At 38.4% G+C, this 22878-nt stretch overlaps 1 protein-coding gene across 1 annotated transcript in view; it reads left to right on the top strand.

Annotated features, from left to right (window-relative positions):
• LOC108256453 (contactin-associated protein-like 2) overlaps window positions 1–22878 on the top strand; it is a 133883-nt gene that overhangs the window by 97835 nt on the left and 13170 nt on the right. The window contains exons 16-19 of the mRNA XM_017453351.3: window positions 11556–11726; window positions 13464–13682; window positions 16329–16565; window positions 20916–21140. Of these exons, the coding sequence (XP_017308840.1) occupies window positions 11556–11726; window positions 13464–13682; window positions 16329–16565; window positions 20916–21140 (852 nt within the window). The remainder of the gene's footprint in view (window positions 1–11555; window positions 11727–13463; window positions 13683–16328; window positions 16566–20915; window positions 21141–22878) is intronic.

Genomic DNA, 22878 nt, shown 5'->3' on the forward strand with positions numbered 1-22878 from the left:
GTAGCATCAGCCCGGTGCATAAAATCATGCAGATACAGGTCAAGAGCTTCAGTTAAGGTTCACATCAAACATAAGAGTGGGGGAAGAATGTGATCTCTGACTGTGGCATGTTTATTGTTGCCAGACTGTCTGGTTTGAGTATTTCAGAGACTGCTGACCTCCTGGAATTTTCAAACATGAGAGTCTCTTGAAAATGGGGCGAAACCAAAAAAAATCTACTGAGCACCAATTCTGCAAACTGAGACACCTTTTCGATGAGAAAGGTCAGGGGACAGTGGTCAGACTGGTGACACAAATAAGCACTCTGGTGAGCAGAAAATCATCTCAGAATGCACAACACATCAAACCTAAGGACGAGGCAGACGGGTTACAACTAGAGATTACTAGACATTGGAGGTATTGGCCTATAAAGGCAATTTTTCACGTCATCGGCCGATAGTTTAAAAACATCCGATGGTCAGGGCTGATTTTATCCTGTCAATCAAAAGAGGGCAGGAGAACACGTTGTATTCATGCTGTGTGTAAAGAAGATATCTCTTGTGTGGAATTACTTTGAATTGGATGACAATGACGACAAAACTGCAGTTTGTAAGCTCTGCACTGCATGTTAATGAACGAGTGCTTATACACCGGACGCCGCAGCAGTGAAGCGGGAGTTTTGGCGTCGAGTCTAATTTATTTATTTTTGCCGCGCTGTTCGAGCTGTTCCCGCTGAATCAAAGCGCCAGCACACTGTTGAAAGATTTAAATGGAGATGAGTCGGCCAAAAAAGGTATATATTGCACAGAAAAATATACTTTGTCGAGTAGTATGTTGAATATCCAGTTAATGTTGATGAGTTAATATCATCAAAAAAAAAAAAAGTTTATATTATATAGTAGAGATGCTTTTGTTTGTGGTGAGTGAATGTGAGCCTAACACGAGGGTTTTGGGTTTTTTTTTTTAGAATTCATTCAATGTTAATATGAATTAATAACACTGAATAAGTTAAGAAATCTTAATTGAATCCCCAGAATTGAGTTCATGTGTTAATGTTAATTTGAGTAATGTGTTTTCTGTTTATGAGACCAGTTACTGTGAAACAACATGTATGACAAAGTTTTTATTTGCATTTCCTTCAGAATTCTGGAATAAATTATTATTCATTTCAAAGAAGGTATAAAAGCCAGGACCACCAAACTATCGGTATCGGCATCAGGCGATATCACTCTATCGGTATCTCTAGTTACTACAGCAGAAGACCACACTGGGTTCCACTTCTGTCAGCCAAAACATCGCCGCCTTCCAGTCTTCAACTGTCCAGTTTGTGTCTGCTGAACTGCTGCTCACCGGATGTTTTTGCTTTTTATGCTAGAGATTATATGTTTGATGAAAACATTAACTGAAGCTCGATCTGTACAGGTGTTCATAATAAAGTGGCCAGTGATTGTAAGTAATGGACTTGATAGATTGTGGTTATATCACTCTTGACATGTTCACTCTTGACACTCTCCAACAAGTAGGTTGGAGAAGGACTGACTTCCAGCAGCTGCTTTTACTGAATCCAGTCAAATGTACATCTCTCTATGCAAACTTCCTGGATTTGTTGGACGTATCATGTGATCTAACTGTCCAATCAGAATAGAGAAAACTAATACAAGAATTACCTAAGTAGATTTTTACTTACATTTTTAGACTTTTTATTTAGATTTTTTATTTATTTATTTTTTTTTAAGTGGTATAGGCATCAAATATTTTAACATTAAATAATTAAATAAATAAATAAATGGACTACCGGTATATGCTAAAACAATGTCATTAAATGGCAAATGTCACATTTGATGCATTTTACAATTGGTTGTCTGCATAGTCCCAAATTTAGTCAAAGTAAATTCATATTACTTAAAGTTAACAAGTTGAAGTATATACAGCCACAAAACAATGACGACAATCTGCAAAAATGGAGACTATAACAACTTTACTTTCAAATGATTGATGATTTTTCTACAGTTCTAAATCAGCTTGTCTCCTGAAAAGTCTGTTACACTTGATGGAGATAAAACCTCAAACTTTACCAGTATTTTAGCCAATGTGCACCATTACATTCCAATGAAGGACAATTATTATTAATTTCTAATAGCTGTTCAGATTTAGAGTTCATTTGTCTCGTTTGTCCTTAAAGACATAAAAGTTAAAGATTTAGCATTCACCGATATGAGAAATAGAAGATGATTTATGGCAGTGTCACTTTAGTATAATTAGGGTAAAGTAATTTCCAGCTAGGTACCGTAATTAATTTTCATGAATGGCTGAGAGATTGAATAAAGATAGCAAACAAATGATAATTTAATATGACTTAATGATGCTGAACATATGGGCTTCGGTGGGTTTCGATGGGCTTTCTGTTTGGAAAATTGAGATCAATAATCCTGTCAGTAATTAAGTAATATAATATCACCATTTTGCATTCTTAACCTTAGCATCAGGTAGGAATTACGAAAGAATCTCTCAGCAGTGGTTTCTGTGAAGGTTCACTGATACGTAAAATAAATCACGTTCAAAGTATTTGACATTTTACAGCTGACTAGTTTCTATGAGTGACTAATAAGATGTCTGGTGCTCAGGATGAAATTACGCTTCTCATTATTAAATAATTAGCATTTGGTTTGTATCAAGACATTGATACAAAACACATTTTAAGTAATGCTTCGTCATGATTACGTGATTGTTTAAGTAAATACAACATTAGGGTTTACAGTGAGTCATTTGGACTTGTAGAGGATGTAAAGTAAAAATTTTATATTTTTTGATATACTCTATATCCTGCCAACAATCCGTCATGTAACTGTCATTGACCAGTCTATCAACAATGTTTGATGTTCAACAATGATGTTTAGCAGAGGGGGTCATGGTGATTTCATGATTTGCACATTTGCCTCTCACTTCTGTGGATGGGGGTTCAAATCCTCCGTTTTCCTCCCCCAGTCCAAAGACATGTATTGTAGGCTCACCCTGGCCTACTTGGGATAGGCTCCAGGCTCCCCTGCAACCCTGTGTAGGATAAATAGTACAGAAGATGGATGGATGCTTAGTAGAGCAGCGGTATTCAACTAAATCTTGAGAAGGCCTAACTTGCTTATAAAGTTCTGGAGAGGCAACTAACATAACTGAATGGCAGCAACACTTTTAATGCTTAACCATTAATGGTTAGTTGATGGTTATAATTACGACATCAGATTGAAGTGGCTGTGTTATGTTTCTCACTGGTGCTTTGTTACTTTTGACCAGCTCCATGGACACTGGAGACATAAACAAATGCATTTCTTAATCTTTAAAACTCTGCTTTTGCTAGCAATCTTTTTTTAAAACAATTTATTATGTTAAATGATGTTTAAAAATTTATTTATTTTTTTTTTTTTTTTTTCATATGTCGATTGGGTCTACATATTTTTTGTTTTGGGAAAATATTTTGCTGGGTCCACATCCAGACCACAGTCTGCCAGGTGACGACCCCTGTTTGTCCATTTTCTGCCACTATATTTGGGTAGCCAGTTTATGGTTGTCGATGTTTAGTACGTTGTCTGTACTCTCAATGCCTCCGCAGTCCTATCACAAATTCAAATTCAGTTAATGGGGACCGTTGATGTTGATGCCTTTTATGATATATTGTTGAAAGCTCAGTCGATAGGATTCATGACAGTTTATAGGTTAGGTATTTAAAGTTGACTATTCAAAATTTCTTAATTTATTAAATGACTTTTCCTCATGCAGAAAAAAAAAGAGAAAAAATAATTTGAAAAAAATTAAAAAATGCAATATTCTGCTGATAAGGGTTACAATTCAGCCAATAAGTATCCATTCGCAGTGAGTAAGTTAGTCCTGATCATCTAGTTAGAGCAAAGAAGATTTCCTTGATTCAGAACATAAATAGCAAGATTATTACATTTCCATTTCCTTGTATAACAGGCATTAGGAAATGCTTGAAGCTCTCCTAAGCTTTCCTGAGAGAGTATCTTCAGAGGTGTCTCATTTCCTCTGCTCAACACTGTCGAGAGAAAAAAAAAAAAATGGAATGCAAAATGGGCTGGTGCAAGAGGAGGAAATAAAACTCTCACTACTCAGCTGCTCTCACGGTTAGATCTCCTAATCAGTTTCCATTAAGCATGTGGGAACGTGCTCCATTATTGATGACAGTTTATGGACATCCTCTGATCCTGTGATTGACTCTTGTGTATGGAGCAATTCAGGCTACAACTTGTCACATGACTTAATTCCCAGTATCATTAACTCAGCTATACTGGATCGGATAGACCAGAATTAGCTTTTAGTTCGACATCTATTTTCCTCAGTGGAAGTGTCACTCTGTAAATAAACCTTAGTTTGGAGAAAGACTGTGTGTGTGTGTGTGTGTGTGTGTGTGTGTGTGTGTGTGTGTATTGTACCTTTTTTTTTTTTTTTTTTTTTTGTCTGGATCTGCATATACTCTGAATCTTTTAGATTTGTCATGGCTTTTGTCTGCTCTTGACTTAAGTTTGAATACATTTTATTTAACCCACTTACAAGGTTGGTAAATTACAAAAGTAATAAAAACAAAATTAAAACATTATTATTATTATTATTATTATTATTGTTGTTGTCGTTGTTATAAAATATACAATATCTATCAAATTAGCACACACATTAACAGGCACATTTGTTTATAAGATTCCAACTTCATCCTGTGTGTTCTTCAAATGCAAATTCTTCAAATCATGTTTATCCATATCCACAGCCTTCAATTAAAGAAGACCGGTCCTTTTTAGCATTTACGTTCAGGAAACCTTTGCGCTTCTGCTTGCGGAAAGAAAAGCTCCTAAAAATAACTAGGAATATTTCATATATTCATCAAGTATGTATTGTTATTGTTCAAGCTAATCCCTGTCTGCGCCATCTGTCACATGTCTCATTACCTTGGACAAAAATGTCCAGAATGTCAACGCTAGATACCGCACAACATTATAGAAAGCCTAACCATTATTTATTATTCAACAGCTTAGGTAAGTCTTTGTCTTAGGATCGGTTATAATTTTGAATTCATATTCATGTATATTCGCATACTTCATCTGCAGTATATTCATGTCTTCTTACAATAACGGGCCGAATTTAAACACTGCCGTTAGACTTCATTTATTACTGAATCTGAGGAAAACATATTTAGTAAGTTGTTATTTTCACAGCACAGGAAAAGGTTATTGGTAATTGCACATGCACTACAGACGCAGTGGATGTAGATTAGGTTGAAAAAACAAACACTGCAGTGTGTGTGCGTGTATGCATGTGTGTGTGTGTGTGTGTGTGTGTGAGTATTTCACTATAATAAATGATTCTGTTCAGAGAGCGGACATTTCTTAGAGAGGCGTATGTTTAGTAGTGTGTGGAAGCTGTCTGAAATCTACAGATACCCACTAGCCATTACTGGTTATCTCACAAGCTTTTTTTTTTTTTCCTCAGTGGATTCAGAAGGAAGAGATGCCATGAGGCATCGTCCAAACTGAGAAAAACAGCAGCTGATAAGCTCTCAATAAAGTAAGACACACTCAGCTGGCTTAATGGATGACAGCCTCATAAATTATAACCTGAATTAAAGCTTAAATTGAAAGAAGATAGTGCCAGAGGTCCTTTTTGACTCTTAACTGAGGGGGGGAAAGTAGGATAAAGAGATCAGGTTTGTCTAGGGAACATATTCATATTTTCTCTTAAATATAAACACTTAAATCAGAGGCCTTTGTATCGAGACCTTATATTTGCTGCTGGCTGTCCTGTTGATCATAGTACCATTCTCTAGTGAAAATAAAAATTTTGTAGTGTAAGTTTCAAGTTTTACTTTACTGCCTTGTGTCAAATAGCTGCATTAGCTGTACCTCTAGGGAGAAGGATGGTAACAAACAACCAGGGGTGGAAAACGTACTGAGCAATTATACTTATGTAAAAGTATAGATAACGTGTCTTAAACGCTTACTCAATTAAACTGAGTAAACTGAAAAGTCTTACTCGATTAAAAATGGAGGTATTCATGCAAGCGTACTCAAGTGAAAGTGAAACTATTGTTATGTCTAACCGCACTCCAGTATTAAAGCATAAAAAGTACGTGTTTATGATGAAATTAAGTTAATGTTATCTGAAACTGTTAGAAGATAATATTCATTTTAAAGCAGCTGTGCTGATTTGCTTGAAAACATTCAGTCTCTTTAAGTTTGTTGGTTATATGCTATGTAGTTTGATAATGAATTAATCTGAAGTAAAATATTATGTAAATAAACATCGTTTACAATTGTCTAGAATTTGACTTTTGGCAAATCATGCTAATCTAACCTGGCATTAGCAAAAAATAAATAAAATAAAAAAATAAGGCAACCCTAGTTGCATAAATATGGCCTGTTAAATATAGCTAGTTGATATTAGCAAATTACTGAAATTTACCAATGAAGTGCGTTTCCAAATGAAACTGATTTCATGCCTTCTATGGAAGAAAAAAGACACCTAATTTCAGGTACCCCACCAATTTTTCCCTTAATTTAATCATGGCCAATTCCCACCCATCAGGCTGCTCTCCCCTGACACACAACAGCTACCAACCTTATCTAAGCCAGCAAACTGCATCAGAGGAAAAGAACTATGTACTTCCTGCTGCATGCATGAATTCACAGATGCCCATGATTGTCTAATGTCGCCACGGTGGTAGGGGAGAGAGATTATGCCTCCCTGCCTCCCTGAGAACATGGCGAATTTTGCTCTCTTGAACTCTTGGATGGCTGTGACATCATCAGGATATGATTTCCAGACGACATTGTGAATGCTTTTCTGCACGATTCAGGAGTCCCCCATTTCCATCATTTCTTTTTCAGAATATTGAAGTGTTTTACTGAGGTAGGGCCAGGGGCACTAATCCTTAAGAGTGGACTGCCCAAGTGCCACCATTCCATGCTGTACGTAGGCCAGAGAAAGGTGTCGGTTCTGGTCCGGATCTGGGCCAGAATTAAAATGAACTGTTGCCTAGATTTGAGCCGGTTCTGCTTTATTTGTTTCGTTCTTGGCCGACATGCGGCATTGCTCTGGCTTGCTTGTGGCCCAGATCTGGCAAACAGGAGCAGACCGCCCAAGTGCCATCATTCCATGTGGTATGTGGGCCGGATGAAAGTGTCAGGTGTGTGCCAGATCTGGGCCACAGCAATTTTGCTATCTGGGTAAAAGTTACAGTAGGCAAATTGGCAGTGAGAAACCTTACACGGCATGAATACATTCATTAGCTGGTTTGCTAAGCCACTGTTGACTCTGTTTAGATTTGGCAGGAAATGTGGTGTATATCGAATGCTCTTAGTTATTGTGGAATTCAGTCGAGCCCTTTGACACACTATCCCGTAACTTCCTTTTCAAAAGAAAACACATCAATATACAGAATGATGGCCTGGCTCTGAAGCCATTTCATGGGCTCTTTAGCACACCTCTGAACTTCTAATCACTTAGCATCTAATGAATGTCACTCAGGAAGAGATTTTCTATTGTATAAACCTCGGTACACATTTATACTAGTTGTTGTTTGACCATCAGAATGGAACAGAAAGCTGTGGGAATGGGAATTTCAAGTTTATTAGCTCTGCCATGTCTGCTGTAACTTTTAATTGTTAGTACATTGTGTATTATTTTTATGTTTGAAAAGCTGACATATCCTATACTTATTGTCTTATTTGAGTTAATATTTCAACACTTTGTTCAAAGAGTGACCTTTTCTAGTGACGTACCATGGACAGTTGGGAGCATCTGCAGAACTTAGAACCTCAAATTATACGGTTGACCTTTTTCGGGGATGTGAAAGGAAAGAAGAACATTGACTTGTCATTAGCGGTGTCTGAGAAGCGCAATTCTCCATTTTCTCTAAAGCCCTGAACTTTTAAATCCACAAAGGCAACCTCTCACATCTCTCTTTTGTTTTGCTTTTATGCTTAGGGGTCTTAAAGGTCAGTGCCTGTTTCTGAAATGACCAGCGATCTATAAGATCTATAACGATTCTTGGACATATACTGTAAACAAACATATACATGTAAACAAACACAGACAGATATCACTATTGGGTTAGGTATAAGGTATACTTATACCGAAACAGATTCAGAGTTGACTTATGTGCATGTAGTAAGGATTTAATAGCGAAATTGAACACATCTGTATTCAGACCTTAGATATAACACGAAACATGTGCATGCAGGGCACAATTGCACACAATTCTGTACTTGGATTAAAGCCCATTTTTCTTCTGTGATACCAGCTTGAGCGGTTTTTCTACTGTAGAAAATTATGGCAACTTTAAAGCTGTGACCTGCACTCATGTAATTTGCATATGAATTGGGAGTCTAGAAAATTGACATCAGCAGCTGTGTAACCTGACCCTGAATCATTTTGGGACTCCAGTTGGTGACTCTGATTACATCCCACAATGCCTGTCAGACCCCTGGCACATTTTCATGTGTAGCCTCACTGTTTCATGTGTGAAATCCAAACATGGTGCTTGGTCTACCAGATCCACTGATATCATCACACATGTTGACTTTTTTGATTAATGGGAATGATGTACATTCAGGTAATGTTGCACTGTCAGTAATGGCTTCTTTAATTACCATATATCAAGCTGCTCTTTGAGATATGAATACACCATGAGCATAAGATTTACACCAGCCTCTGGACCTCATTTATCAAGCTGGATATGGAAGGATTTGTGCATATTTCACTTGTAGGACCATTTTAATAAGAATTTGGTGTATATGAAAATCCCATAATTTCAGAAAGACTTAGTGCATCCGGAAAGTATTCACAGCGCTTCACTTTCCCCACATTTTGTTATGTTACAGTCTTATTCCAAAATGGATTCAATTCATTATTTTCCTCAAAATTCTACAAACACCACCCCATAATGACAACGTGGAAGAAGTTTGTTTGAAATCTTTGCAAATTTATTAAAAAAAAAAAAAAAATTTAAAAAGCACATGTACATAAGTATTCACAGCCTTTGCTCGATACTTTGTTGAAGCTCCTTTGGCACCAATTACAGCCTCAAGTCTGCGCTCACTGGGGCCGTCAATGCTGCAGAAATGTTTCTGTACCCTTCCCCAGATCTGTGCCTCGATACAGTCCTGTCTCGGAGGTCTACAGACAGTTCCTTGGACTTCATGGCTGGGTTTGTGCTCTGACATGCATTGTTAACTGTGAGACCTTATCTAGACAGGTGTGTGCCTTTCCAAATCACGTCCAATCGACTGAATTTACCACAGGTGGACTCCAGTCGAGTTGTAGAAACATCTGAAGGATGATCAGTGGAAACAGGACGCACCTGAGCTCAATTTTGAGTGTCATGGCAAAGGGTGCGAATACTTATGTACATGTGCTTTTTTGTTTTTTATTTTTAATAAATTTGCAAAGATTTCAAACAAACTTCTTTCGTAATATATATTCAAATAATAATATAATGAAATATATACATATATATATAATATATAGTGCCCTCCACTATGTCACGCAATTAACGTAACTGGGAATCTGTCTCTTCTAGAAGGTCATTAGTGTAGTAGCCAGTACTCATTTGTGCCTCATTTATCGTGTTTGGCTGACAGAGCTTGTAAAAGGTCAAATGCCAAGGTCTGATCCTTATTAGTTAGATATTGGACATGAAAGATTTGGCAGAGTCTGAAATTAGAAAGATGCTTGAAGTCAAGCCTAAAAGCAGTCGTTGCAACTTTAAATTTTCATGCTTATTATTCTGCGTACTGTTAAACTTAAAGTATTGAAAATGAAAGATTGTATGAATGCTACAGTTTGGAATAATAGTAACAGTGATAGGGTCACTAGACAACTAGCCAATATTTAATAAAATGTATAGCCTCTCATAAAGGCAAAAAAAAAAATCAAAAAGGCCTGGCACCATAAGAAAAAATGAACTGTCAGTTTTCAGTTTTTTTTTTTTTTAAATGAATTTCCCCACTATAACTTTCATACACCCTGGATGGGACATCATTCTGTCACAGGGCACCACGCACATGCATTCATTGTCATCTAGGGGCAATTTAGAGTATCCAAACCAACTACCGGTATGTCTTTTTGAAGGTAGGAGGAAACCAGAGAACCCGGAGGAAACTCACATAGACAGAAAGAGAAGATGTGATGCTCCATGGTCCGGATCAAACTAGGGATGCTGGAGCTGTGAGGCTGTGAGGCTGAATATAGAAGATATATAGAAGAAGAGGGAGATGTTAGTGCCTCATAGAGTCAGCTGGTTGCAAATGCACTAGAAGATTAAAACCCCTAATGCCTACTCAGGAAAAATAAATAAATATAAAAATAATAAATCGTTTCATGTTTGATGTTATCAAAATGTGTGAAATTGACTAATGCACTTTGCATTCATAATTTGACATTACCTGTTCAATCCGAATAATATATTCATATTAGTTTGCATCCCTAGTGTATGTATAATAGCTGTATGCCTATAAGGAGACCCCAAAAATATACAGCTCAACTATAATGTTTTCATAATGGTCACAGTGAGTTACTGCAGGGTGGTAAAATTTGTTTTAGCCCTCTCATCCGATATCCTGATCCACCGTCATTACTGCCTTGGATCTCATCTAGAATGCCATGTGTAGTCCTGTTGCTTTAATTGTTTTCATGTAACACCGCCTAGCCTTGTAATTTATGTCAGCAAAAGTTTAGTTTACCATTTTCAGACACATGGCAAGACAGAGTAGCTTTTGTTTTTCTCCGGCAAAGCAATTACTTTAACTTACAATATTTGCCTTGTGATTACGCATTAATCGTTTTTATTACACTTGTTTTCCGACCGTGTGAAATAACAGGAACGTCAGGAATAGGACACAACATTTCTCACTTCTGTAGTGATGCAGCTAATGATTTATAGAGCACTTTTAATTAAATGTGTCTACACATGAATATATTTAATATGGAAATCACCGCAAGGTTTTCTTTGTTGACATGGCATGTATAAAAACAAGGCTTTTGGGAAGTAGTCGAGCTGGTTCAGATGCTAGCTTTAATTAAACTGAATAATTAATGTGAAAAATAATCTCATTAAAAGTGGTGGATTTTAACGACAGAGGTGTTTTGGTAAGGACTACAGTAATAATTCATTTCCTTACTATGTAGATAAATACCGAAGTCTAATACCGTTGTCTAAGCTGACAAACAGCTTTTCTCCAGCCTGAAGGTGTGCAAGTGTATTGCAAAAATCATATCATAGCACCTGTAGCTCATCATCATCAATCATCTGTGTTGTAGTTTTTAAAATATACAACTTTTGATATATTTTTGACTTGACAAAGGGGCTCTAAACGTATATTTCTGGGCTCGTGAGAATATTTAGAGCTATTCGTGTACATATGTATGAGTATTAACATAAAATATGAGACATGTAATAGATTTAGCAGTGATTCTTCCTTGCTCACATCCTTCCATCTCGTCAGAAGCAGGAGGTAATACACAAACAAGGAAACAAGAGAAAGAAAGCATGACTTGATTTTCCTTCTGCAATTTTGCAGGTAGTTATTGGAATGCAGCTTCCTTCACCGCACCGTCCTCCTACCTGCATTTTTCCACTTTCCAAGCGGAAATGAGTGCCGATATTTCCTTCTACTTCAAGACCTCTGCACCTCATGGAGTTTTCCTGGAGAACTTGGGCAACACAGATTTTATCCGCCTGGAGCTAAAATGTGAGTCTCTTTCTGACACACACACCCACACACACACACAGACATTACAGTGCCTTGCATAAGTTTTCACCCATTAGACACTGGACAGACCAGGCGAGGTTTTTTTTTCCTAAGTTCAACTTTCCGGTTTGGGTGAGCCTGTGCTCACTGTAGCCTCAGATTCCTGTTCACGGCTGGAACTCAGTGTGGTCGTCTGCTGTTGATTTGACTTGTACATTCTCAAATGTTTTCCTGCTTTGTAAAGAGGTTAAAAGTGGAAGCTTTCCACTTTGTGTTTTCACACCATCCTGTGTACTCTACTCTAGAGACTCTAGAGACTATTGTGTGTGAAAATCCCAGGAGGTCAGCGGTTTCTGAAACCGGTCTGCCTGGCATCAACAACTATGCAATGGTCAAAGTCTCTGAGATCACATTTTTCCACATTTTGATGTTTTATTCAGCCACGAACATTACCTGAAACTCTTGACCTGTATCTGTATGATTGATTATATGCATTGCACCGCTGCTACATGATTGGCTGACTGAATAATTACTACAGGAATGAGCAGATGTACAGGACCCTAATAACGTGGCCAGTGAGTGTACACAAAATTGCCGTAACGTTGAAGATGACGATGGTTTGCAAAAAACAAACATAAAAGTTGTAATTTCATAAAGATTCGTAAGTATTTTATAAGTACAGCCACCTCTGCTAGACATTTCCGTGTTTAAAAATGTAACTTGTTTACTTGAGATAGTACAAAAACGTAGAGTTGAGGAAGGATTAGGTAAAATGAGAGAGGCCACAAATGTAGAGAGAGAGAGAGAGAGAGAGAGGGAGAGAAAGACAGAAGGCAAGAAAGAAAGAATAAGAAGAGATATGGAGAGTTTGCCATTATGAGAGAAACTACACCAGTGTTTTTGTTTTGGGGAATAGTAACTGATGGTTGATGCTAATGTATGCCTCTCATATTTTAACCAACCCTACCCTATAACATTGCATTTATCCCGAAGCGTACTGTAGCGAGCCTAGGCTGTGCACAGACACACAGCAGGCCACTTCGGTGCAGAACTCTGAGGGTTTTATTGAAAAGTGTGTGTGTGGGTGAGAAAGGCGCGGTGGAGTGAGGTGCTCGTGGGCTGGTGTCTTCCTCATTGGTGTACAGAGTGTAGTGTGGTCTCCCAGAGAGTTTGAGACCTTTTCTGGAGGTCTGAGAGCTCTGGGGAGGCAGCCAGGGAGCGAAGTTTTCCTCTAAGGCCGTCTCTTCTGTGAAAAACAGAGAACAATATGTTAGAAGTGTTGTGGAGACGGTCTCTCCCTTTGTTAGAGGATGAAGGCCTTTTTATATGCTCCTGTCGGCTGCTGGATGGTGGAGAGCTGCCGTGCTGATCATTAGCCACCAGCCGTGTGTGTTTCTGTGGCCCCGCCTTGCAGCCACCCCCTCTCCGGCTGTCCAAAACATTAGTGAGGCTGAAGCGGAGCTGTTCTTTCAGCACCCTGGCGGTAGTTACGGGAGGAGCGCTTTTCCTTTTTTGAGTGCCGGCCGCCCCCTGCCATCGCAGTACACACACAAACAACAACGCATAAGACAAGCATCATTGTTTGCACACAATGCATTTATTCAGAGCTGAGCCCTGAGGATAAAACTTGAACTAGAATTAACCTTGTCTTGTTCTAATTTGAGACTATAATAATCAAACGAGGTTAGTGTAAGTAAACGGTTGTCAGTAAATTTGTGTATTCTCATTTCTCTCCAGCACCAACTGTGGTTTCCTTCTCCTTTGATGTGGGAAATGGGCCGGTGGAGCTGAAGGTCCACTCACCACTGCCGCTAAACGATGACCAATGGCATCACATCAGCGCAGAGAGGAATATTAAAGAGGCTGTGCTGCAACTCGGTCAGCAATACAGGGTAGTTCAAGCTGCGCCTGCACAGGGACACACACGCCTGGAGCTTTACAGCCAGTTGTATGTGGGTAAGACACACGCGCACACACACACACACACACACACACACACACACACACACACACACACACACAAACGTTCATTCATAAACTGAAGCTCAACGAGCATATTTCCTTTATGTATATGTTATACATTTAATTTCCAGAGCTTTAAAGGGAAAGTTGCACGTATTCAGAGTTTGGTTGCAAAGCTGTTTAAGACTAATTTCTGGCCTCCCCATTCAGAGTATGCAAAGTGTGTAGTTCACACCTCTGAGCTATTTCAAAGGCTCTGGGACTCCTAAGGACCAGAGTGAGCGCCGTTATCGCCAAATGGAAAAACTAAGCACAGTAGTGAACCTTCCCGGAAGTGGCCGACCTTCCAAAATTCCTCCAAGTGCACAGTGAGTACTCATCCAGCATGTCACAAAAGAGCCAAAGACAACATCAGAGGACCTACAGGCCTCTCTTGCCTCAATAAAGGTCTCAATAAAGGTCACTGTTCGTGACTCCACTATCAGAGAGACACTGGGCAAAAATGGCACCCATGGAAGAGTGGAGAGGCAAAAACCACCGCTATCCCAGAAGAACATTACGACTCATCTGAATTTTGCCAAAACACACCTTGATGATCCTCAAACCTTTTGGGAGAATGTTCTGTGGATTGATGAGTTGAAAATGGAACTGTTTGGAAGACAGGGGCCCCGTTACATCTGGCATAAACCAAACACCGCATTCCAAAAAAAAAAACAGTCAAGCATGGTGGTGGAAATGTGATGTTGTTGGGATGCTCTGGTGCGTCAGGGCCTGGGCAACTTGCAATAATTGAGGGAAACATGAATTCTGCTCTCTACCAGAAAATCTTAAACAGGGCTCTACAGTAACAGTTTCTTTTAGGAGCACAAGTGCTCCTAATTCCAAAAATTTAGGAGCACAGTCAAAAATTTTGGAGCATGATTGAAGTTGTGGTTTGTTTTTTTTGTTTTGTTTTTTTTTAGATGGTAATGTTAATGTACCACAATATAATACACAAGCAGGCATGAGAAAACTCGAGCTTGTCGATCATGACAGAATTTAGGAAAATAATTATGTTATATTCTCGTCTATGATCACATTGTTCCAACAATCATCTTCCGTCATGTTCCTTGAGATATTGAGTTATTGTTAATGGTAAGAGCACTACAAATATTGATCAGTCCACTTTTAACACTAGCTCTCAAATGTGTATACATGTAAAGGTAGGTCGCTGTCATGTGATGGGGGAGAGCTAGCTCAAGGATGGGAGGGAATTGACAAATTATCAAATTGGGTAAAAATGGGGTAAACATTTTTAAGAGAGTAACCTCTCTTCCATCCTCATGGAAAATGGAGCAGGCGTCAGTAATCATAGGAAAAAAAAAAAACTAGTTGCTGTTAAAATGGAAACTTTGAGCAAGTTGAATCTCTTACAAGCTAATTATCCTTGTAAGAACACGTATTATTTTCACCTGCCCTGATTTGTTCTCAGCACATTCTCTTAAACAAATTACTCTAAAGCACATTAGGAAAGTTTGCGGAGCAATTGCTCTCCCATGTCAAGCACCGGCACGGCAGATTACCCTAAAAGAATCATGAAGAAAAAATATGTAGTGTTTTGGACAAAACTTCTACAGCTAGATTGATCATAATTAAATATATAAATCTAAATAACTACTCGTCTCACGGGTTACATGTGGCAGCAGCTAGCGTTAATCAGTCCAACTCTGATTAGAGTTTATATCACAGCCTCATTATGTATAACTCAAAGCTCCTGAAAATGTTGTTTCTTTTTCCAGATCAGAAGAATTTATGACCTGCATATCAATGTCTTCATTAAACTTATTGCTTCTTCTGTAACAAACTTCAGAAAGTATTTTAACACAGAAGGTTCTAATCTCTGTCTATTTTTCCAGTCAGTACAAGCCACTGTATTCGATTTACCACCTCGCTGGGTGGTAGATTTGTTTTCCCCCCACTGGTTATTTCTTTCTGAGCATAGAGGATGTTTACATTTACGGTAGTGTTTTGTTAATACATCGGCGAATTTTATATTCTGCACTCATTCTCATTCTGTATTCGGTTTTACCCTCTTGATACCGTGTAAGGTGTACTGTTTGTTTATTCATATTTCCGCACTGATTTTGCACTGAATTATATGCCAAGAACCTACTGCTTTAACAGCTTGTCTGATCACCGACTGCCCTTATATTCCACTCGCGTTTCATTTTTCGCTCATAAATTATTTACTTTTATTCAGGAATTGTGTCTCGTTTTTCCTTTCTGTTGGGTTTTTCTGTGTTTCGTTCACTTTCGTCTTATGGGTTTGCTTTCTTGTATGAATCGTATGATGCTAAAACCCTTGTAAAAGTAAACCAGCGTCTTGGGCTTGTCAGGATTATAGGTGAACCTGCTATCATGTGGCCCATACACTTCAGGTGCTTTGATCCCCTGTCACTTTGCCCTTGATGTCCACAATGCCTTCAAAAGTCAGGACTACTTTCATTTTCACCGTTACACTTTTGTTTTAATTAAACTATCCAGTTATCTTTAAGCCCTTCTAGAATGGTTGTAGAGTGTAAATATGTAGCTGTATGTGAATATTTCTGTACAGTGTCCTGGTGAAATTTAACTTCAATTGCTTTTGTGTTAACTGTCAAGGTGCGGCAGGAGGGCAGAGGGGCTTCCTCGGATGTATCCGCTCCCTAAAGATGAACGGCGTCACCCTTGACCTGGAGGATAGAGCAAAGGTCACCCCTGGAGTCAAACCCGGATGTTCAGGTCATTGCACTAGTTTCGGGATGTACTGTCGCAATGGAGGAAAGTGTGTGGAGAAATACAATGGCTACTCATGTGACTGCAGTGGTACAGCTTATGAAGGACCCTTCTGTACTAAAGGTCAGCTTTTAACTTTTAGTTCAGCACTGTCCACATATCACAAAAACCTTTGCTTTTAAGTGAGCAATAAAACATGTGGGTGCATGCTGTCATGGGAAAAGAATCAACGACGGGATGGTGTGGTGCGGTCTGACAATAAAACTGAGTTATTGTTACTGTATCGGTTTAATTATTTTCCCATTACAGCACATCCTGGAGTGTTTTCTTTTCTTTATGTCCCGTTTTCCAACATTTAAAATTTGTTATTAATTAAAGCCCATCGCATTGTGCTTTTTATCGCTGTAACGTCCAAAGACAGGTTACTTCAGGTTACGTCCTGTTATCACTTCTTGTTATTACAAAGCACTGTCTCTCGAGACTTCAAAAATTCCCAAAAAAATTTTTTAAATAAACATCTCCTTACAGAAAACTTCACCGGTTTCGATTTTACATATTTCTTCGTTAAATAAACATTTTTCGTGCGTTTATTATTGGTCTTTGATGATCGTGGAGCTACCCCTTCTTCAAAATTGGCACACAAACACTTTCCCCGTTTTGCACTAAGGTGCAGTGGCAGGTGGCAGATGGTCTGCACACAATGACTGCAGACTGTGGAGCCTTTGTTTGTTGGCGGCACAGGCATCTTTCCAAATATAATTCACACAGAGGGAAAACTACTGTGGTAAGCCAGTAACTGCCAACAGTGAAAACTCTGCCAAAAGCATTATTTATTCTGTTAGCTAATTCAGGTAAATAATTAAGTCATTAAGAAATATGAACAGAACGGAAATAGAGCGAATTATTATTCTCCACCTGGTCAACTTAGATACTTGGTATAAATACGTTGTTTAATTTTATTTATTTATTTATTTATCTATTTATCTATTTATTTATTTATTTTTGGATGGAAATTAACTTAGCAGTAGGCAAAAAAATAAATAAATAAATAAAATTGTTTCCGCTAATGGTTTCTTGTGCTCAATCCATTGAACATTATAATCAAACTATATCAAATAAAACTTTTATTTATTTATTTATTTATTTATTTATTATTAATATTCATTCTAACGAGTAGAGATGTGTAATACCTAGTAGAGACATGCTTCTTTGCAAGCATGGTAGAAAATCTAAAGCTCTTGCTTGAGTGAGTTGCTGTAGGTTAATTTTGCTGAATAGTGCAGCATGTGATGATGCAGCACAGCTGGTATATGTTTGATTTATTACAAATATACTTTAAAAGAATAAGTATTTTAAAAGAATGTTACAAAGGGATGAAACACAATGGGGAGGTGTGACACCATGCCAGATATGGTTATTTTTCAATAACAGTCCATTCCAGAGTTTTTTTTTATTATTATTATTGTATAAGTATGAAAAGTGTTTTTTTTTTTTTTTTTATCTCATTATAGATACATTTATTGTTGTGTAAACAGGTTCCTGCTATCACATTATAGCTATAAACATTCGCTTCCTCACTGCCTCTCTTTCTTGTCTCTTGAATACAATATCACAAAAAAATAAATAAATAAATAAATAAAAAAACTTCCTGCCCTGAAGACTTTCTTATGGCAGAAAAATTACAAAGCACTGAAACCATGAATGTTAAATACAGTGTCTACTTACAGAAAGCTCAGGGATGGAATGTGAGACAAGGAGCCCCTGGGCACAGACACACAAAAGGCCCCACATTATGAAGTACATAATTAAATCGCGTGCGTCAAACTCGTGCGCTATGAATCAAATATGGCTCGCTGCTCTGTTTCCTTCGGCCCTGTGAACCTTTAAAAAAAAACAAAAAAAAAACATCGAAACAGCCTGCATTATCTGTTGTCTACAGAATTTTCACCATAGCACAACTGCCACTGTACAAAGGGTGCACATCTCTGTGATGAACCACTGCTTAAAAATTATGAAGTCACTCGCATCTAAAATACTGTAGATGTGGGCAGTGGTATAAACAAGAATGGCTTTCTATCTGAAAGGGACAAAATAAAATAATGTATAATAAACCAAACGAAATTAAAAATGCCTTAATATGCCTTAAAACTTGCAGGTTCCTCATGAATCCCACCTTTAAGTCATTTCTCTTTGGGCTACTCTGAAAGGCCCCTTGGAGTTTCTTTTTTTTTTGTTTGTTTGTTTTTTTTACTCACGGAGTTGCAGGGTCCATATGTAATGGCATCAGTAACAGAGGATTCTGCCCCTAAAGTCCTTCGCAAGACTAAAGTGATTAAAAAAAAACTCACTTTGAAGGTGATGGGGTTTTGTCATGTGACATCTTCAAAGTTATTGTGTCGGCTATTTCGTCAGTTTTTCAGGGAGAATTTTAGCCTTTTAACCTTTTGACTCTGGTTAATTAATAAGAGTGACATTACACAGATGTTTTGCTGCTCCCTGACTCCTTGGGCCCCTGGGCCTGTGCCTGGCAGGCCTGTTCAGTACTCCATCCTTGAGGAAACATCACTTTATCAGTGGTTAGACATTATTCTTTGTTAAAGGAAAAAAAAAAATTCTGTTTATGATAGTCTTTTTATGTAAATTATGTAGAGCATCTCCCATACAAGTCCTTCTTAATTAGCTGCAGCTATAGAAACAATAACTTATTAGAAGTAGAGTATTAATAGACATGTTATTGGAAATGCAGCCAGCATTGTTGTGAGCTGAAAATATAGAAAGTCAAGCAATAACCATTTATGACAGTGTATTTATGCAATAATCCCTTTTATCAAATGCCATGTACTCTTGCATTGAAAAATTCCCTTTATTTGAAGGCTCCATGTCGGCTCAGTGCTATCGTCCTGCCAGCATCACTCGTCAACAGCCTATAATTGCAGTGAGTGCACATTTCGATTTTAGCCATGGTTCCATCTGTCCACCATCAGGATTAGAGTCAATAATGAATTCTTCCAGCCTTACTGCCTATTTGTTAGTGTGATTACTAGAGGTAATAAGCTACTGGGGACCAATACCATAAGACAAAGACAAAATACTGGAACCTTTGGCACCAGAAAGCTGGAACAGTGCCTTTTCCATCAGCCACTGATCCAGTACTAAACATTTTTGGGTCCTTCTCAGCTTCGGTCCCTACAGAAAATAATGGTGCTTAGGATTGGGACTGTCAGCGGTGTTGCTTTTTAACACTCCGACCATTTTACTTGTCTCTCAAGCACATTGCTTGTGCTTTTACTTCTCCTCCATGACATTCATATGTTTGTTCATTGACCTTATTAATCAGTCCACATGAGTACCTTTGTGCTCTCATTATTGTCTGGAACAGTCAATAAGACAGTGAGGTGTTTACTGATCACCTTGAGGCACGCATGAATAATAAGATATTCAGGTTACAACAGGGATTGCAGTAGGCGCATTCAGAATTATGATCTTCCAGTGGATATACAGTATGTGCGTTATTAAAAAGATTTAATACAGCACCGTTGAATTCTCAAATCTGATTGGTCAGAAGGTGTTGATTGATTTTCTGCAATAGTGTCAGCAACACAAATCACAGATCTGTTGCTGAAGGCTCTCATTCTAATATATTATCGCTTCGATGGTATCAGCGAGTTCACAGGGAGTTCCATGTAAATGGATTTAAAATTGTGTAGTTGTTGATATGACAATAGGATATGTTTATTGAGAACTTTTGAAAGGTGTCTCCAGTCTCAGAGTTTTTAAAGAGTCAACAGTAAAGTCTGGTCTTGAATTGATGAACTGTTCTCTAAAATGGCAAATTCAATGTCTAAAACATGCACTGCAACGAGCACATGCAGCTACACGGGAAAAAACGACTAACCTTCTAGGAAAGTGTTTTCACGTCAGTCCTGAATCCCATGATAAGATGATGGAGTTACTTCTCTTTATCAGAAGCAAGGACCGTTGGAGAGAAGCAGTTCTGGATGTGGTGAGGAAACCTGAAATGCACTTACTGCCCCCTGGTGGAAGAGAGAGAAAGTGTGTGAGCGAGGAACCTTGAGGTGTCCAAACAACTTAGAACCTCTATCCTCATAAACATGGTCCAGTAAGAGACCTAATCGCAAATGTGAAATGCGGTTTGGCTATTCGAAATGTTTGGTCTAACATTTTACATTTTAATGTCAGTATCATCAGGAATCATCTACAACTAAGGCAGTTGAAGGTTAATGGTACTTTTAGAACCCAGCAATGGTTTTCTGGCAAGTCTGGGATTTGAACTCACAGCCTTCTGGTCGTTAACTTAATTAGTCAACTATCAGAAATGGATTTCACTGATATGTATACACTGGAATCCGACATCAGCATATGTGTAACAACATCTGAGGCATGTCGCATCTAGTCTGAGGAAAACAATATATAGCAATAATTCGAAGCATATATGCAATGTTTGTTGTGCAGATGTGGGCGCTTTCTTCGAAGCAGGAACTCTGGTACGCTATAACCTTGTGCCCAAGTCGATGGCTGCTACATCCAGCATGGAAAGGAAGGATTTCAGCCAATCGCAGCTGAACCTGACCCAAGAAGTTGTGACCTTCAGCTTCAGCACATCCAGCACGCCCAGCATCATCCTGTACATCAGCTCGAGGAGCCGTGACTACATGGCAGTGGTATTGCAGCACAACGGTATGACACTACTAAATGATGATATCGAAAGGCAGATATTCAGAGAGGCAGACATACAGTTAAACAGTAAAATATTTTTGTCTCTGTGCTTATGTTTCACCCAAACAGTGAGCAACTTAATCAGTTTAATGACTACATTCTGAGTGTCTCAGAAAATGTATTTATTAATTTAGTCAGGAAACTTGATGTGCTGCTCGATTCAACCAATACAGTTAAGTAATGTTTAATGTGAATTTTAGGATGTGGTCTCTTGCCGTCTCTTTCCATTTGTCTGTCACACTCACTTACTCCCCCATATTGACTCAAACAAACACGTGCATCAGTGCGTTCCGGTTCATTAATTAATTGCTCTGAGCAGTGTTTAAACTTCAGAGCAGAATGTGAATGTGTACGTGTGCCTGCGTGCGTGCGTGTGTGTGTGTGTGTGTGTGTGCGTGTGTGTGTGTGTTTTCACACAATGCTACATTGTGTGTCACAGTGTCGGGGAGTTCACACATTCCATTAGGGAAACTGATAGAATATTATTTAAATGAGACGTTCTTCTGTGGTTCATAGACCTGTAATATTCATATAGTGTTCAGTGCAAAACTTGGCATACTCTAAGGACTATATGAAGGAGACCAAATAATGTGCACTAATTTGCATGTCCTAAATTGATGTCATGTTGCAGGGGATTTACCATGAATAATTGCGAATGTTACAGTACATCACGTGCAAAGTAAAGGTAGAAAATGATACGTAGATTAGGGTTTTACGTACGCTATTTGTTCTTGATAGCTGTGGTGAGTTCGGATTACTAAGAGACGCCCTTAAGAGTTCAAATAAAAGTCAACAGGGTTTTGTGATGTTAAAAAAAAATGTAAAACAATGTGATCACACCCAACACGGGAAGGGTGTGGGGGGGGACAGTGCTGTGAAAAAGTATTTGCCACCATCCTGATTTCTTCTGATTTTGTGCATATCTCATAGTAAATAGTTTTAGATCTTCAAACGAAATACAACGTAAAACAAAGACAACCTGCGTGAACACACAATACAGTTTTTTTTTTTCTGTTGAAGCGAAAAATTTATCCAACACCTACCACCCATTTGAAAAAACGAATTGCCGCCTTAAACATAAAATCTGGTTGTGCCGCCTCTAGCAGCAGTACTGCAAACACTTCCCGATAACTGGAGATCAGTCTTTCACTTACTTCTAGGACACAGCTTCTCATCCAAAGAACACCATACACATGGTGAAGCATGGTGATGGCAGCATCGTGCTATGGGGCTGGTTCTCTTTGTATAGGCTCCAAATACCAATTCTATTCTACTTGGATAGCGCTATCTAGTTTGGCACAACACCTGAAATCTGAAGGCGAAGAAAAATTTGACCTTTCAGCAGGACAATATGACCCAAAACGCAAATCCAAAGTCAACAAAGGAATAGCTTCAGAAGAAGGAGATCGATGTTTTGGAATAGCCCAGGCAGATGCTAAATCTTAATCCTGTAGAATGATTTGAGGAGGGCCATGCTCAGGAGATAGATCGGAAGCATTTTTGCAAGGAAGAAAATCGGCAAAAGAAAAAATTTAACACTGCAATTCAGTCTTATTATTATTTTGCTTTCACAATTCCAATTCCCAACATTACTTTCAAGCTTAGTAAATCACATCGCGGTTACTAAACTAATATATTTGCGTCGACGTCACCGTGTATTTTGCGCTTTAAGGTTGAGATCCTGAAATTCAATAAGGCA

The sequence above is a fragment of the Ictalurus punctatus genome, chromosome 23 (assembly GCF_001660625.3).
Source record: "Ictalurus punctatus breed USDA103 chromosome 23, Coco_2.0, whole genome shotgun sequence".
NCBI lineage: Eukaryota > Metazoa > Chordata > Actinopteri > Siluriformes > Ictaluridae > Ictalurus > Ictalurus punctatus.